Raw genomic sequence first — 19,516 nt, 5'->3', positions numbered from 1 at the left:
CATGCTAGTTTAAAAAGCAAAGTATGACAGTTAACCACACTTTACTAGAAATGCCATGCCTATCCTGCCTAGCCTCTGTGCACAAAAAAAATTCCCAAATTATAGATTAGCTGACATGGAAGGGAAATTCTCAATTTTTAACTTAAGAATGATAATTTTTTAAAATTACTTTTTTTTTTTTTTTTTTTTCCCCCAATACAAGCACACCTTCCTAACAGTCGAAAGGAATTGCACCTCTGAGATTGTGCCTTTTGGCATTCTTTCGTTTTCTAGCTTTCTGCTTTGGAAACAAAGAATAAACAGCACTTGATGGTGAAATCAGGCACAAAAAAAAAAAATAAATTAGAAAACAGCTTTTTATATTCATAATCTACCAACAACCAGTAAAACATAAAAAGGTATTTCATCAAATCACACATTCTTAATATTTTCCTGAGGCTTTTTTCCCCCGTTTTATCTATGATACACTGTAGGTACAAAGAGCAGAAAGTAGTAACAATTCTTCCACGAGCACAACACAACCAGAAGCTCACAGTAACTAGCCAAAGCTTTCTACTCAAGCAGCCTGAAAGCAGGCAGCCCTTCTGTAAACCCCAAACACTTTCTCAAGACACTCTTCAGTTATTTCATCTTTGTTGCCACTTACGAACAAAGCAACAGATGTTACAGAACATTTTGAGTGGATGACACTGTTAAATAGAAGTGCCATGCATCATTATATCATTTAAGAAACGTTTTCAGAGAGCAGATGACAGTTAGTGCCAGGTGAAGTCAGATGCACTGCAAAGCTTGGCCGCTGGCCATTTCACAGCAATCACATCTCAACTCAAACTGTGATGAAGTTTCTGTGGTTATACCTTTTATTTTGCTTTAGATTAACTTTCAAGCCTACTTTATTAGTTATTTCATTAAAGCAAGGAAATGGCAAGTAAATACATACACCTTTGTGAGATAAAAGCTTGTTCTTGCAACTGACTTCAGACTCCCAATTCAGGATGAAGCAACGAGTCACCTCATTCAAATGAGGCAAAGCCAACTACATCTTAAAAAAGCTCCACTGACACGTCATAAAGAATCACCCAAATCCCTGTAAGAGCAGCTCTCAAATTGACCAATATGGACCACAGAAAGGATGAAGGCTTCTTCAAAACGAAACGCACACAGTGCCCACAGAGTACAATGCTTCCTTCTGGGTATTTGCCCATTCCAAAATTAGAAGCAATTGCTCACCATTTGCACTCATACCACCTGAGCTAAGTAAGTTCACAAACTTCAGTACAAGTCCAAAAATAGTCTTTACTGTCCTTTTACACAAAATACGTATGTCACCCATAGAGAATAGGTTATTACCAATGCCAAAAGATTCTGCAAGCAATTAAGTATGAGATCACTTGGGCATGCTTTACTAGGTGAACCATTCCTCATGCTACAGAGGAAGATGACTGTTTCTGCAAAGTCCCTAACAATTTCTCCTGGAAAAACTTCCCAACATCTGGGCTGCTACCATCATGCCCCATTATCAGTCTAATACTGTACAAATACCTTCATACTCTGGAACAGTAAAGTGCAGCAAATTAAGAACTGCCAACTGTGCCACTTCAGTCACCCCTGCCACATGACTGGCAACTGCTACAAGAGGGGCACAACATAACATTGAGGGTAGGAAGCATTTCAGCTGTCACAGCATGATCTGCCACTGCACAAATCAGCAGCCAAGAAGCCAAATTACACATTAGGAAAATAATTCCTTCCTGATCCTGCAAGCAGTTAAAGCCCTGAAGGCTGAACATAATAGTTATTAGTCAAACTTTAAATGTTATTAGCATGTTCGCAGCCAAAAGAAGGAAAAGGATGAAGACTCATATCCACAGATTTTAAGCCCAGAAGAATCACAGGCTCCTTTCCTCCTCCCCTCCTTTCACCTATGCAGAACAGAGTATTTTCTCCTTAGAGGTATGCACAGATCCCTCTTGACAGAAAACAGTCTTTTCAAGCTCCCACAAGAAGCAAATTTATCAGATTCACAAGAACCCGAGACAACTTCAGTCAATCTCACTACCAGGATATTTAGTGATTTCAAGGTCAAATTTTTCCAGCTTCTAGCTCACATATCCTGGTTTCCTCTTTTCAGACAGTAGGTTACTATTAACAGAAGTGACATAAGCAGCAGAATACACTAAAAATACCCTAGTTTCATTTTCTGTTTGTTTTCAATCTACAGCCTTTAAAATCCACCTTAAGTCAGCTTTTCTATGAAAAGCCCATAAAAGATATTACAGAAAGACGACCAATGTAGGTCTTTCCACTTACTCCAATACATTTTTCCTGCAGAGAGCATTTTCTAAGCTTTCCCAAACTCTTCAAAAAATGACAAAACCAAAACCACCACTGCAGCCATAACCCCTACTCCCAAACCACAGCTTTCTGAAACAGTACAAACACTATCTAGTCATTATTGCCAATAGATTTCTAAATACTTTCCCCTGTCTTTCCTATTATCACAGTGCTTGATGGTAAACACCTAAAGTAATAAAAATAGAAGCAATACTTAAATTCCTCAAAGCTTAAACAGCCTTTTCTCACATTCTTATATATAGCTAGCAGCTAAATTTTGCTCAAATACATTCTTATTTTAATTATCTCTAGTCCAAGCCCTTTATATTTGAGCTTAAAATAAGAAAAGTACAGATTTATAAAGCATCAACAAGAACATTTTAAAATCCTACACATGTCCAAAGCAAGCCAGAATTTAATATCCAAATCACTTTAGCCAACACCAATCTTCAGATGTGCCCGATTTACACATAACAATAGATTTGCATGTAATGTGAGACCACTGAAAATGCCAAGACTCTTGATGTGCAAGGACAGAAAAATTCTCCATGGTTCACAGGTTATGAGGCCTACTCTGACTGAGAGCTGATTTTTAAGGTGGCTTCACAAATTTCTCTTTTATTTAGCCACTGCCAATTTCTTCATTTCAGTAGGAATGGACACTCTGGCACATATGCGTATAAAAACACTATTCTGAAATACTACATAGTTCTGGAATAGCTACTCCATAACACAGTGGTCACTTATTTTTATGTTAATCATCATTATATACCCTCTCACATGCTTTTATAAGAACTGTTTTCTCTCTTAACTCTTGTCCAAACCAGTTTTCTAACTTTCTTATAAGCTGCGCTTACACAATCCAGCATCATCTAGCTTATGCATTTTCTCTAAATTCTAGAAATAGTGTCCCAATTTACCAATATAGGGCCAGATTATTTAAACCTCTCCTGATTTACATTTAGTTTTGTACAAGTCCAGTTTCTAACCCTGTCTTAATGACTAAGCAGATTTCAAGGTAACTATAACATGAGCCAATGACAATGTGTTAAATGTCATACACTTCCATGTAATCGTAATTACAGCATTTTTATCACTACCAGTTAAACAGCACAACTGAAACTGGATGAGTTGGTTTTAAAGCTATGAATTAACTGCATATACAAAAACCACACAATTTCAATTTTCCTGAACAGTAGAAAACTGAGAAGCATGAGAAATACATGCAGGTGGATAAAGAATTATAAAATGACATTATTACAAAAGAAAAATTACACTGTAAAAAAATAAATACCACACAGATAAAGAAAAAACATTAAGCTCTAATGCAAGCAACCCTTTTTTATCAGCTTCAACAACACAAAAGTCCAGTGAGCCTCAAGAAACATGAGCCAGCTTCAGTGTGCGCTCACAGCCCAGAAAGCCAACCATATCCTGGGCTGCATCAAAAGGAGCGTGACCAGCAGGTCAAAGGAGGTGATCCTGCCCCTCTACTCTGCTCTCCTGAGATCTCACTTGGAGTATTGTGTGCAGTTCTGGTGTCCTCAACATAAAAAGGACACGGAGCAGCTGGAACAAGTCCAGAGGAGGGCCATGAGGATGATCAGGGGACTGGAGCACCTTCCATATGAAGACAGGCTGAGAAAGTTGGGGCTGTTGAGCCTGGAGAAGAGAAGGCTGCGTGGAGACCTCATAGCAGCCTTCCAGTATCTGAAGGGGGGGTTATAAGGATGCAGGGGAGGGACTCTTCACTAGGAACTGTAGTGACAGGACAAGGGGCAATGGGTTTAAACTTAAACAGAAGAGATTTACATTAGATATAAGGAAGAAGTTCTTAACTGTGAGGGTGAAGAGGCACTGGCACAGATTGCCCAGAGAAGCTGTGGCTGCCCCATCTACGGCAGTGCTCAAGGCCATGTTGGATGGGGCTTTGAGCAACCTGGTCTAGTGGAAGGTGTCCCTGCCTGTGACAGGGAAGTTGGAACTGGATGACCTTAAGGTCCTTTCCAACCCAAACCATTCTATGATTCTTTGTCCCAGTTCAGCGTTCAACACAATAAATGTTGTTTAAAGAAAGCCCTATTCTTTGAGTTGGAAAAGTCAGTGTAGTTATCAACCTGAATTTCTGCCTACATTCCAACAAGTAACTGGTAATGTAAAAGATCTTTCTCTTATGAGAAAGTGAATCTCAGGCAAGATGCTCTGAGAATCACCAGCCAGCAGCCTCCTTTCCAGCCAAATCCTCTTGCACTTACGTAGCCAATCCCTTGTTTCTTTTCCAGTAGTCTGTAACGAAGGGAAATCGATAATTTTTCCAAAAGACCACAGGAAAAGCCATCACAGCCAAGACAGTAAATACACACCAAGTAGTAAACATCACATGCAAAAATAACTCACTTTGAAATCTTTTTACATAGACACATATTCATTCTTTTTCTTTATAAAAACCCTAATTACCATATCTCAAAAAGCCAGCTTGGAATTTTTTATTTTCTGTTTACATATTAGAGAGATGAAATAAAAACATTCCCAGATGCACTTTAATCACCACATGAAGCTAAAAGCAGTATGTTAAATTAAATAACAAAAAGCCAGACTTCTCATTAAAAACCTCATTTTGTACTACTGATGGAGAAAAAAAATACTTTTATGACTTTGCATAACACATACCCAAGTAAGTTCATATGCTCCAACCTACAGTCAAGTTAATACAAGCTAAACAGACACAGTAGATCACGTGCATTACAGTACCTGAGCACACAACTCACTATTCCACAGTGGTGGGGGGGAAAGGTCAAATAATTTGTATTTTACTGCACACAACAGCACAAATTTGAGTGTATACAGTTACCCAACTAAGTCTACATATAATCTTTTCTTAACTTACTTGTGTTATTTCTAACTTTGCATACAAGACAAGCTTCTTTAGACAGCAAGGCTCTTCCTTAGCAAGGAGAGCTGTCACACTGTGTTCATCCATTCATCTCTCTTCCCCTTAGTTAGGCCCGATATAGATTTTTAGGAATTCAATGATCAATTCAGTCTTTAAAGGCAGCTGCAAACCAGAAAGTAACAGCTCGATTCTGATTCAAACACAGGCCACAGACAGACAATGAAGCTACCACTAAGTCTGAGAAAGGAAAAAAGTGGCTCTCCATCCTGAAGACACAGTTCACATATCTGGCTCATGGAATTCTTTTCATGCTTCAGAAGATGGTGCAACTGCTTGAAGGTTTCTTCTATGGGGCTTACACTGATTGCATGTGTTGTGTAGAAGATACATCTCTGCAACAGAAGTATAGAAACATACCCAGAAACAACAAAAAAAACCTCACTGGAAGTAACACATACTACATCTAGTATTCTGCTTTTGTTTATTTTTCTAAAATTACTTTTGATGATTTTAGATGGACAGATAACAGACTCATACATTATTCTAATAGCTTTATTCTCAGAGGCTCATTCTGTACTCTGCCTGTGTTTCCACCTTACAGATAATTGAATTTTCATCCATTTCAGATAGAGCAATTTTTATTCTTCATTTTTTTGTAATAAGAGCTTAAAAGGTTATCTGCCATTGATCAAAATGGTCTATTTCAGATGGTAGCAATATCATCAAACTTCAAAACTTAGAATTACAATAAAATAAAATAAAAACAAAAACGACTTTAAAAGCTGCTAAATGCTTAAAAATACCTATTAAAAGTATTTGCTTTGAAGTTGGTGCTTTAAAACATTTTAATAATTTCATTTGTTCCTCCAAAGACATTTAATTGATGGTTCCAAAATGCTTTTCAGAAAATAATACCCAATTCTAGTTTTCCACAAAGATTTCATAGGGAGTATGAATAACAACACTTATTTTTAAATAAAAATGAAAATAGAAAATTTAAAAAAGAGCAAGGAAAAATAATTCTATCATCTGGAGAACGTGGCCAAAGAGGACAGTATTTCTGAAACTCATGGTAATTTCCCATAAATCATTTAAAGAGAGGGAAAAATGTAAAAGGAAGTTAAAGAGAAACCCAACATCTGCAAATAGCATCCTTCTTTCTGGCTTTGGGCCACACTTTTTATGGCTTTTTATTCTTTCTTATGATGGCAATTTTAAATATTTCAAATTTTCAATATGCTAAATTAGGTTATACCCCTAAGCTTGTTGTTACTGAGTTTGTACAGACATAAAAATTAATCGGAACTAGCCTTAAACAAGACGACCTGTCCTGCAATGAGAGAGAGGCAAAGCAGCAGCCCCCCCAAACTATTCCTAAACCTTCATCACACTTCAGTTCTCAAATTTTAGGTTAGAAATTCTAATTGTGCCCATAAGTTTTACTGCTTATGTAGCACTGCATATTGATGTGAGCACATATAACATGGTCTTACTGGAATTCTAACCTTTTCAGCATACAGAAACATTTAATATGTAGTTTACAGGAAATTACAGTCAGTTCATAGATTCTGCAGCCTCAGGAGAACAACACATTAGCTGACAATAATTGTAACCATTATCATTAATGTCAGTCTTGCAAACTTGCACTCTTCTGAAATTAGCCATTGAACAGATCCACAAAACCCACTTACTCAAAACAATGGACTGCATCAACACAGTGTAAAGACCTACTTAATAAACGTACACTCAGGCTGATTAATAACCTTAATAAACCTACACAAAGAGCAAAAATTGTTCTTTACATTGAGAAAAGAGGAAGGAGGATGGGATTTCAGAGTTTCCAAAAAACCCCACAGAAGAGGAAGACAACACCACCAGACAGATACCTTCCAATATCTAAATGTCTTGCTGGCAACATGAATACAACCAAATGAGAACTACAGCTTATGCTTTGTGGACACTGATCAGTTTTCAATCCTTACTCCTACCGTGCTACAGAGAATTCTCTGTATCACTCATCTTCACCAGTGTTACGACACAGAAACAGTGGCCTACTGAGAGTCAGAGTTCTGCTCTCTTCCCTGCCCTCAACATCCCTTCCTCCCATTCCCCCTTTTCTTAGTCACTTATCAGGGTGGAGCTGCATAAATTTCTAGAACAACAAGGAAACCCGGACAACACACTAATTCAGATTTTGCTGCATAACACTTGCAGCTCAGTTAAGACTAAATTACAGCTGTAGAGAAGAATCATTGGGAGGGAGGAACACAGTTTCTCCATCCTCTCTATGGTCATGTAGCAATTGTTATTCAAGTGCCCATTGGAAACAGCTATTAAGCCTGGAGAACAAGTAAAAGAGCAGCAAGGTAACGCTTCATCAGCTACTATACAAAGTCTATAAATACAACTGAAGATCAACAAAAGGTAGAATTGCCTAATGATAAAGCCCTAATGTTAATGATGTAGCAGTAATGGTACTTACTGACTGTTTAGCAAAGCAGTCTGCTGATTTGCCATGTGGGAACACAGACCAGAAGGAAAAAACTAGCTGTGATGTCTGATAAAGACAGAAAACAGATGGGTGGAGAACAACAACTGCAGGAAGTTTTGAAAGAAGGTGAAATATACAGCAAGAAGAATGAAACAAAACAGGGAATTCCAGTTTTGGGGGGAAAATCTGAAAACGCTAATAATAAATTAAAGGTGCTGGTGGGCTATGGAAATTAAATTCTTTAGTATGTTTAACTGCAGAAACTCAATTCAGCTACCCAAAATACCTTGGAAGCAGTTACCCCTCAAGTAAATAAACAACCTCTTTCAGGTTTTTATTAAACAACAAGACTTTCAGAGGCTACTAGGATGACCTACGTTAAAACCCTGCACAACACAGATTCCAGATCCTAGGCATATTTACAGAATATGCTTTGGAGAGATATCTAATTCTCCTTCAAAGACTGCAACCCCACTAAGCTGCCCCTCAACTAAGGTAACAGTCAATTATCTTCACTCAAAATACCTCTCATTTCTACTTTGACATGCGTAGCACCAAGTCTCAACCTAAACATGCGTACTTTTGATAGATTAAATGGCCCTTCAGCATTAGAACGTTTTTTCCCCCTTTTAAAGCACAGGTACTTTTAAAGCACAATTAAATAATGGTAGATAAATATTTTTTAATTCAATTTAATCAAAACAAGAACTCATGGGATTCATCAAGGACTGGAAATCTGATGAAATTTTCCTTGATAAACAGGAAGTTTGTTTCAGTCTTCTCTCCATCAGATAATGCCATTTAGTACTAACAGGCACAGTGACCTCACCTGTTAAGATTCCATCTCTGTCAATGACAATCATCTCTCCTTCAGCATCAGATATAATCAGGTTTCCCTCCAAACAAGCTATTTATTCATCTTTTAATTATTTTGCAAGATACAGTTTAGCCAAAGCTATTTGGGCAAATCACGATCTAGTTAAGCTACATGAAAGTATATAATAATATAAAAGCAGATATATCATAATGCAAAAGTTTCCCATGCACACCTTCCTTTTAATATTCAGGAGAAACAACTTAGTGGGCAAGAGGAGTCTCATTAATATTTAGGAGAAACAACTTAGCGGGCAAGAGGAGTCTCGTTAATATTTAGGAGAAACAACTTAGCGGGCAAGAGGAGTCTCGTTAATATTTAGGAGAAACAACTTAGCAGGCAAGAGGAGTCTCGTTGCTGTCACTCAGTAAAGTAGCAGGATGGCTGGGAGCAAAGCTGTCACTAGATAATGGTCCTTTCTGGTACCTCAAGACTGCCCATCACTGGCTTCAGAGACTGGAATACACAGAGATCCAAAACACCAAACCATATACACAAGACAGAAATGGTTTGCAGTAAGGACCAAGTACATCATGCCCCTCTGCTGCAAGAAAGCAACAGCCAAACTTGGCAACATTCAGTATCCAGATCTCTCAACATCTCCTCAGCTATACCACCTGCACAGATTGTTTAGTATTACTTTAATACATCTTGAATATTAACATGTCAACCATAATCCAATTTATTGTCATATTACCAGCAGCCAGCAAAGTTGGAAACTAATGGCTATATTATGCTTTGTGTGAAATACGGGATACAAATATTCCTGTTTAAAGAAATTTTTCAAGAGAAAGAATGAAAACTAGGGGACAAATAAAGCCTATGTGATGCATGACAACAGAAACAAAGAATGGCCAACAGGGTCTTTTTATTATTCTACAATCATATTTCTTTACTGATGCAGCAACATGTTAAACTTCCTGGATCCAATTCCAACTCCACTTCTATCTAAATTATATGTGTATTACTACTACCATAGCACTAATTTCACTATGGAGTTACATAGAAACCCAGAATTCTCCTGCCTTACGCATATTCCCATCAGTTGCAATGAAGAGACCCAAAACAGAGAGATGGAGCAATTCAGGGTGGAATGGACCTTAAGATGTCAGCTAGCCCAACCTTGTGCTGAAGCACAGTAAATGCTGAATTTGGACAATGTTGCTTAGGCTTCTGTTTAGCTGGGTCTTGAAAACCTCCAAGGTCAGAGATTCCACAATCTCTCCAGGAAATCAGTTTCAATGCCTGACTGTCCTCATGGTGAAATACAGTCTCTCTATGTCAAGCCAGAACACTGTAGAGATCCTGACTGGAAGATGGTAATACATCAAGGAGTCAGTGATTCACACAAGAGGAAACCTGAGTAGGCCTATGCCTGTGCTGCATGTACGGGCTGGCTTTCAGGACTGTGCTGTGCTGCCACATACCCTCTGGCTGCAGGATGAGCTCAGCCAGCTCACTGTGACAGAGGAGCCTGCAGGCATCTCCCACTTGGTACCAGCAATTATGCCACCTGGGTGGCCCTGCCTTTATCTAGAAGTGAAGCTAGAAGTTCTCATGTGAGCATGCTTTCTGCTTGACAGTAGAAATTATTAGGAGTTGTTTTCTTGTAAGGAAATCCAACAAGAGCTTAAAGGACCAACATGGGGTAACCCTTTCCATGGACAGGGTCTGCACGTTGCACCAGACTGGAGGCCTGTTGGATGCTGCACAGCTCAGGATTCCCAGCATCAAAACAGATGTAAGATTATCTATACTATTTTCTCTTTACAGTGTTAGCTCTGATAAACCGCATTTTCACTGATATTGTACATTGTCTGAGTGCCTTTCTTACTCAGATCATCGCAGGCCAGCATCTCCCTGGTACAAAACAAACTTTCCCTGTTTTACTTTGACCACTCTCAGGCTCCTACCATGCATCGGTGAGGAGTCCATTTTCTTCCTAATGTCTACTGCAATATTGGCAAGCTGCCACAAGTTACCTTCAAAAGCTCATCTCCACGCAGCTTTGGATACCTCGTCTTCTTTTCATAGGTCATGTGCCCACAGACCATCTTAGCAGCCTTTCAGTGGGATGGTTGCAAGCAAAACTGGATGCAGTGGTTTAGGTGTGGTCTCGTAAGTGCTGAGTAAACTGGAATAATCACTTTGTTCAGTCTAGTGGCTACACTCCTGTACACAGCACGGGTACATTGCTGACTCAAGTACAGCATTTCCAGCTTGTATCCCCCACAAGTGGTTATTCTGTCCCACATGAAGTACTTTTCATTTATCCTTTTTGGATTTCATGAACGTCCTGCCAGGTCATTCCTCTGTCCTGCTTAGATCTCTCTGAAATGCAGCCCTGCCCTTGAGCATACTGACTGCTCTCCAGATTTGGTATACTCCAACTCCAGATCAGTGACAAAGATATTAAGCAGGACAGGTCCCAAAATAGAGCCAGGAGGAACTCCTTGTAACCAGCCTCCAAGGTAGAGCACGAACCAGTGCTGGGAATAAGCCAAACCCAAACATGCTGCAGTTTATCTAGTTGCCTCAATAGCTTCTATCATTACCTATAAACTCCACCGGCAAATATTTGTACAGAATTTTGGTGTAAATCACTGATTGAGACTTTTTCTATATTGCTAGATAATTTCAGATTTATTTACAAGCTTCAGATAACTAGTTTTTAAATTCACTTAATATATCAATATCTCAAATAGGGGACCCAAAAATCCCTTAGTGGAAGCAGATGTCATGAAAAAAAGCTTATTTCTTTATCTCCATACTAGTATCTTCCATCATCTTCAGTCTGAGCCAGACATCTTAAGTCTGCAGCTTATCCACTACAAAATAAATTTCTTAAGCTAATCACATCAAACTACGCTGAAGCCATCCAATTTCACACTGAGGAAACCACCTTGAGATGTTTCCAACAGAGTATGCCTGTAAGGAAACAAAGTTTTCAATTTTCAAAAACTAAAATTCCCTCTTTAAAAACCTTCTCTGAGACCTTTTCTCAGTCATTTTTTTCTTCACTACTACCCTCCTCTACAAGGACCCCATTCTATTTCAGATCTATGGATCTAGAAAGTCAAATTGATAAAAAGTGGGTATGTAAGAGGTTTAGTGAAAGCAAGAGTTTATTTAAGTCAGTACCATGCTTGTCTACAACTCTGTCTCTTATTCTATCATCATTCCCTCAAATGGTGATTTAATCTGTTTAACATCACTATTAGCTGTACTCCCAACTTAAATAACTTTAAAAAAATCCTATAACCAAGGGTTCTTCAGGATTTTTTTAAGTTTAACTTTTAAAAGTCTGTGTATATTCTATTATACACAATTTGTACAGTCCAACATAGCTCAAGATGTTGAACTCAAAAAACCCTCAAATTTGTCTTAAAACTTCACTGTTAATATAGATTGCTTTATGAAGAATAGTTAATGGATGCATTGATTAAATAATTTTTAAAGCCCACGCATGTTGTATTAATCAATTAAGCAGTTCTATTGAATAACATTTTGTAACTTTCTACAGCACAAAGACAGAAGGAGCTGTTAGGTACATAGTTTCACTTCCTGTACACTTCCTTATGTTAAATTTTATTCAGGTATTCCTAAAGGCAGCTCAGTAACAACAGTAAAACTCCAGTTGTTCTCAAATGGTTCTCTACTGCTATGCATGTCACGCAGTAGGAGGAGAGGTATGAAAATTCCTTTATGACAGTCTTAGTGAGAAAACAGATCTGGTAAATGTAGCAGGAAAATCTCAAACGGGAGGGGGGATGGGGGGGAGAGGGGTGTTTCCTTTTCAGACAGTGGAATTATATTGCAAGCCTTCACTTCTTTGCTATTTTCCCATTACATCCAAGGCTTTTAAAAATAAAAGGAGCATGCAAGTGCACACAATCCTGCTTTAGCCTTTTTTATATTCCAGAATACAAGTTATCCAAGCCAATTTATCAGAAAATTTTTGAAGCAGATTTAAAGTGTTCAGTGCAGATGATGCATCACATTCTTCTTGCTACAGCCAGTAAGTCACTAATTATTCCACATAGACAGTTCAGAAAACAAATAGCCAACATTCCTGCATCACTTGTTAAAATTTTACCAACTGCCTCTAACAAACCCATATCTGACACAGGATTATTCTTTGCCTGTATTTGTGACTAGAAAGATAACTTTAACTCTCACAGCCATTAGTTCCTTTGGTTTCCTAAATTAGGCATCTACATATTCAGTTTACAAGCTTTACGAAACAGAAAAAGGGAAGCTAGTGGGAAGAATTACTGCCTCTGTATCTGGACTGTTTGTTAACAATTCCTCCATATAAGAAAGGTGGACTGTAAGTTGAACTACATTCCTATTTCCAAATTAACAAGCTCCATTACTAATTCCAAACAAGTCAATCACAAAATAAAGGCCATTCCAGCAATGTGCCAATATACTCCCCATGCAAGAAGAAATTCTGCATCCCCTATCTGGGCATTAATAATTAAAAATGCTGTAATACTAACACAAACTTTTAGAAAAAAGCATGAATGATTTTTTAAGATAATTGTAGTTTCAACTCAAATAGTCACAAATTTGGCAACTACCACAGGTAGTTGCTTCTGTTTATTTACAGAGCATGCGGTGTGCTCGCCCTTTGTTAACTACAACATAACACAGGCTGGAAGTGACCCCAGAGGCCTCCAACTCAGTCACCTGGTCAGAGTGGGTCCATTCAGAGCAGGCTGCTCGAGGTATTACCCAGTCTAGTTCCGAGTACTCCCACTTACTTCCATGAAGAGTGCAGATCTACTTCAAATGCTGTCTTTTAGGGGAAAAAAAAAAAAAGACTTCTTCTCACAGCTTGTGTTACACCCTGATAAGTTCATGCTGTAGACTGACAAAAGTCAGATGCACCACACTGGACAGCAGTTGCTAGCAAGAGAAAAAAGCAGATCTTTACTGACTTTTCTTCTTGCCGAACCCACAATCATAGGAACAAACCAAACCGGTTGTAGCCTGTGCTTCAGTCACACAACTTTTACTGCTGAACCACAACATCCACCATTTACTGATGAACTCCCAGGTGATTTACCAGATTTACAGTTTGAAAGATTCTTTATACTTACAAACTTAGTAAATTACACCATGGAATCATAACATATATGGCTTTAATCAGAGCAAAATGGAGCAGTTTTTGAAATAAAGTGACACACAGCAAATGCCCGAGCTTTACTGCAAACAGCTGAAATTTGAACATGCACAAATGTATCCAAATGACTCAAAGTAACCCATACTGCAATACTGTCAATCAATCACAAAAATCACAACTGAAAGTTTTGAATAAAACAATGCCTATAGACTTCTGCAAGCTTTGGAGGAGCTTCATCATGTTAGCCACTATACAAATACATAGCAAGTTGCTTCAAGAGTTTACAATCCAAGGCCCTGAACTGAAGCACACTGTCCTTCAATAAAACTCTGCAGGTGAGGGTACCTCAGTCTGCCTGACATGTGCAATATAACTGCACACCAGTGAGGGAGAAAGAGATGCAGAGGAGAATAGCAACCATTTCAGCATTACACAGCAGGCCACAGAGAACATGGGGTCTCAACTGTCCATTGCATTACCATTTTTCCTTGTATTTAATTTAGCCCAAAGATTCTTCAGACAAGTATGAGACCTTTCAATCCAAACACACTGTTAATATTTATCATTCACGAGAGCAAAGACATAGTACAAACCTAATCAGCTCTTCTATACTTAAGTTTCAAAATGACAGTGAGATAGCATGGTCAATTTTTATTCTTGCTGTTTTCCTCACACTGTTCATGATTTTGATGTGCTACTTCAGCAACTAGAGTGTTTTTAGTTCTATTGAGGTCATTCTTTCTGGATTTGATTTAAGTCAGGGTTAAAACATTAACATTAAAATAAAGGGTAGCATGCTATCTATTAGTTCTGACAGCAGGATATGACAAACAAGCAGCATATGTGAAGAGATTATTTTATATTATTTGAGACATAAGCCTCATCTTTCATATCACCTTACAGCATTAGTCTACTTCTGATACTTATATGAAATATCCTGGATTGACAATTTAGATACTGGTAAAAAGTCAAAAGGAAAAGATACTTGTCTAAGACAGAATGACAAAACTGGAACCAGAACTCCAGCACCCCAGTGCACTGTTTTAATGACACCTCCCTTCAACTCAGTGATTATTTTACCTATCATTTACACTATCTCAGATTCTAGGATACTAGCAGAGAATATGTCAAGTTTTAGAAAAAAAAAAAATTTTGCATTTTCACTGACCTATCTTATATCAGATCTTAGATGCTTAAGTAGCATTTTTTCACAGATCCAGCACTAAGACATTACTTCAAAAGTTATAGTTAGGGATTGAACCTGGACTAAATATCAACTTTGTTCTAATTGCACCAATCTTGTGAGCAGGTGGGTAGGTAAGAGAACTCCCAACACAGTCCCAACAGGCTTGCAGTCAGCTGGCCAAATAAAAAGTGATTTTAAAGATAAATAAATTTCTGTTGCATAAAATTCAGACTTTTAGAACATATAAATTAATATAAATACAAGAACAACCACAAAACAGCTCTCAGGTAAAAAACATGCTGATGGCAGACATCTGTCTTCAAAGCATTTTATCATGGCATTTATGGGATTACTACAGCTTCCTGAAACCCAAAATACTGTTGTGTCTTGAGCCCCCACAAAAAATTAAAAAATAAAAACAAACCCCCAAAGAAAAACAAAACCCACAACAAAAAACACACACCCCAAATATAAACTGAAAGTTGTCCTCAATCCATGTGGCAATACAGAACACGATAATTACACTAGGAAAGGATGAGCCTACAAAAAGCCTGAAAATCATATGTATTTGCAAAAGAAACCCTTACATTATTTTTGCCCCTCCTAAATGACAAGAGGCTCTGAGACTGAATGCAGATTTTTTTTTTTCCCCTGCCATATCATTCTTTTGACTTGGGTTCACAGATTTCCCAAGTGAAAAAAAAAAAAAAAAACATTTTGCAACCTCCTCAGCCTTATTCCTTCCTCAGAAATACATGGGTACTGAGGACACAGCTAGACAGAAAGAAAAAAAAAAGGAGAGAGAGAAAAGTCACATATCAATGTTTAGTCTGAAACTGATGGGTTTTGACTGGTCCACATGGAGTTTTCTCTGCTCTCATATTCATTCAGATACCAGATACTTCCCACAAGTTCTATTTCTCTAGCACAGAAAGAACATACAGCAATATCACTGTTCCCTGTGAGTCTGATTTACAGTTTGTCTACACAAAGGATTTCAGTTTTGCTTTCTGCTGTTAGATAAATGGCAAAGCTGTTTATGTTATGATTTCACTCTCAAACTCTTCAACTCAGATTGGGGACTAGAAGCAATCATGTCAATCTGGAATACTCCAGCATCAATCTTCTTCCTACTCATGACAGCTCCATAAAGAACTGCTTGCTGCTCTTCATAGAAGCATGAACCAGCATACTCTTTCATGCATCAGAGCTCCATCTCTCCCGAGTGTCTTCTCATGTACATGCAATGTAAGAGGAAAAGAGTGTCCTCCCCCTTCATTTGTCACTTTATTTTGCAATATTCTGATCTATTCCTTTGTCACTTCTATCATTTCTCTGTTAACAACTTCTCTGGAATATATACTAAGCTGTGTCTTACTACAGTCACCTTCCACTAAGCAGTGTAGAAATAGCACAGGAGCAAGAATGCACAACCAATTTCTCTCCACAGCTTCCTTCCTGCAGCTGTAGTGAAACGTGTATGCCCACATTTGGGAGATGTAAAGGATATTCCTAGCTATTTCCTTACTTCCAGCTTTTTCTTTTTAAACTCTGTCTTACTACGTTTAAATTGACACAACCCAGCAGAAGGCTAAGGCACTGAAGGACAGAGCCTGAAGCACCCTCCCTTTCTTCGTTTTGAGCTTCTACCTTGGCATAAAGGTCCATGCACTATCAAGGCTGGTCCATCTTTTCCTATGCTCAGTTACTGCCCCTTGCAGACTGGCACTTGGACTGTAGTTCAAGATCAGTGGGAGTGGATCTCACAAGTCAGTTTGACTTTGTCTTGCTTTAAAACTCCACTATTCTTTACCCAGAGTATCAACAGGCATTGCACTCAGCAAAAGGAAGACTCCAAGACAACAGTTTCCAAAGTGTGATCCACAAATGCAGATCATGAAGGAATTCTAAGGAGTCCGTAACAGATTAAACCACCAACACCCCCCCCCAAAAAAAAAACAACAACAAACCACCAAAAAAACCACAAGCAAATTAAAATAAAAATAAAAAGGAAAAAAATATATATATTCAAATTGAATGCACCTTTTGAAAACTACAGAAGTGCTGCTAGGATAAGTTTTAAGTATTACACTGTATTAATTGAAGGAAATGGTTATCAGTTCAAACTAGTCCATTTTCTTGAAGGACTTAATCACCTCCATTCAAACTCTGTGAATCCAAACCTGCCTTGGTTTATTTAGGAGTGCCAAGGAAGCCTACAGAGAAAAACAGTATCTCCTTCACAAATTAACAAAGCCAGGCCATGGCCCCAGCTGTCACAAGTTTTAGGGCATGAATCAACTCTATCATACCAGCATATGACATCACTGATAAAGCTTACGAAGTCATACAAGCTACTACCTGTAAAAAATGCTATCAAAATCAGAATCAAAACCAGGTATTTCTGAAGTATTTGAACTTCTAGCACCTCAAGACAGTATAGACTGAACTGACAGGCTTACAAATTCTCTTCACTAAGGATATTGCATCTTCTTCACACTGTTTCCTAAATGTTATATTTTCTGAAGAAAAATAAAAAAGAGTGACTGTGATGCAAAATACTTTTTTTACCACCTTATTATCAGCATCATCATATTTGTAAAAACGAATTACTAGAAAATTACTCAAGTTGAGCCCTTCATTAGAAAACGAAGGGTGTACCTACATTTATTCTTATACATGCACTGCTAGGATGCATTTCTTCCCTCAAGTTTGGTCTCGAAACATAATTAACTAAACTAAACTCACTAAACTATTATTTCAAGTTGCCGCACTGGAGGAGGGTATACTGGAAGGCGGCTGAAGTGTATCAGACCTCACCTGCCCTGATACACTTCAACCGCTTTCCAGTATACCCTCCTCCAGTCCGGCAACTTGCTAGAAAACAAATCCTCGTGTCACACAAAGTATATCTGTTTCACCTACTTCTGCAATACATTACATTTATCTGCTGCTTTTCAAACACTGCCACACAGCCAACAGCTTTAAGTAGACCGGGAGCCTGCACCTTGGAAATGCTTTAATGCCGTTCTCAGCAATGGTACAGAATGCGCTTAGGTGTTTCGCTCGGGGCTCTTTTTGCCTAGTTAAACCACAATGAAAAGGCAATGTGCCAAAATCAAAGACGCTGCAAGTTAAGAAGTCCCAGTCTGACTTTCACTAGGGTTTGGAGAAAAGCCACCGGCCTGGGGAAGGCGTCAGACACCTGTCAGAAGTTCGGGGAGGCGAAGGGGGTCCCGATGTTACTTCCGAGCCTGCATTTCTACTCTTTCTCAGCCAGGTCTGCCCGCCTGTTTGCCTTGGCTCGCTCTCCTGCTGGAAGCTTGCCGCAGGGAAACCAGCTCAACGCGAGAAAGCGCTTGCCTTTTTCTTTCTCCCTCCCCTTTCTTTCCTCTCTCCTTTTTAAAGGGCAGCTCCAGCTCCATCCCCGCCGCTGTCAGGGAGGAGAAACCCCATCGAGTTCACCCCAGAGTAAGCAACCCTCCAACCTCCTTCGCCACCACACACACGCACAGACCCGCCGGGGCACCCGGGCAGCGGCGGCCGAGAAGAAGGGGACGGGGACGACGGAGGGACACGGGAGCGCACGGTCGGGGGCTGCAGGATCTAGCGGCTCCACCGAGGGGGAAGGGGCGACGAGGCCGCTCGCCCCACCAGCCGCCCCCCCACCCAGACACGCGCTCGCGTCGTTCCCCCCCAGCGCCGCAGCCGTCAACGGCTCCACAACAGCCGCTGGAGGAAGGACATAAAAGAAAAGAAATCTGGGTCTCACCTTCCTTCTCGGCCCGGGCCGTGTGGAGAAGCACCGCCAGGGCCAAGCGCAACGTCGCGACCCTCCAGACAGCCGCCCAGCTGCCGGCGCGAGGGAAGGGGGAGCCGGGGCAGCCGGGAGAGCCGGGGCCCGCCGCCGCCTCCCGCCGCGCCGTCATCGCACTGCCGCAGCCGGTGCGGGTCCGCCGTGTCTCCGGCCGGGCCGCGGCGCGCGCGCGGAAGAGCTCGGGGAGGGGCGGGGCCCGGGGTAGATGGACGGGGAGGGAAGGCGGGGGGGGGCGGGCACCCGGCAGCGCGCTGCGTCTCCTGACGCGTGTGTCACGGGGGGGGAGGTCATTCCGGAGGGGTGCGCGCACGCACGCACACGGAGGTGCGTACTTTGGTGCCTGGGGCGGGGCTTCCAGGCGACGGCGGAAGCAAGTGCCATTTTAAGTATGGGCAAGCGGCCGGTTTTTGCTGCCTGTGGTAGAGAGTTTGGGTAGTGGCTTGTTTTGGTTTTTTTATTCGGTTTTATTTTGTAATGTAACTTTAGGTCTCTTGTAGGTGCTGGCTGCTCGTGGACGGGTCATTCCACCTCTTCAGTAATCTCTTCACCCTGTCTTTTGAAGAGTTGGGGTGTCGCTGCATTGTTTCCTGACAGAGAGTAGCGGAGCTAGTCCTGCCCACGTCCAAGATGGCGCGGGATGGTGGCTGAGTGCAGGGCTGTGGCAGAGGGCGTCCAGCTTTCCCTGGGCTGTGTGCGGTGCCCTATGGCCTCCCACGCGAGCAGGGAGGCAACGGCCTCTCGGCGGGGATGTTTTTGTCTGGTGTTTATGTCTTATTCCATGCCTTAGCCTCCC

General features: G+C 40.2%; 1 protein-coding gene across 7 annotated transcripts in view; it reads right to left on the bottom strand.

Moving 5' to 3' along the window:
* TMEM131 (transmembrane protein 131) overlaps nt 1-18,859 on the bottom strand; it is a 100,650-nt gene extending 81,791 nt beyond the window's left edge. For all 7 annotated transcript variants that reach the window (XM_080613351.1, XM_080613352.1, XM_080613353.1 and 4 more), the window contains exon 1: nt 18,679-18,859. In XM_080613351.1, coding sequence (XP_080469477.1) covers nt 18,679-18,835 — 157 coding nt within the window. In that variant the 5' untranslated portion in view covers nt 18,836-18,859. The remainder of the gene's footprint in view (nt 1-18,678) is intronic.
* Between the last annotated feature and the right edge of the window lie 657 nt (nt 18,860-19,516).

The sequence above is a fragment of the Psittacula echo genome (genome assembly GCF_963264785.1).
Source record: "Psittacula echo genome assembly, chromosome: 3".
NCBI classification, from domain to species: Eukaryota; Metazoa; Chordata; class Aves; order Psittaciformes; family Psittacidae; genus Psittacula; species Psittacula echo.
This window is presented reverse-complemented; position numbering and strand designations above follow the sequence as displayed.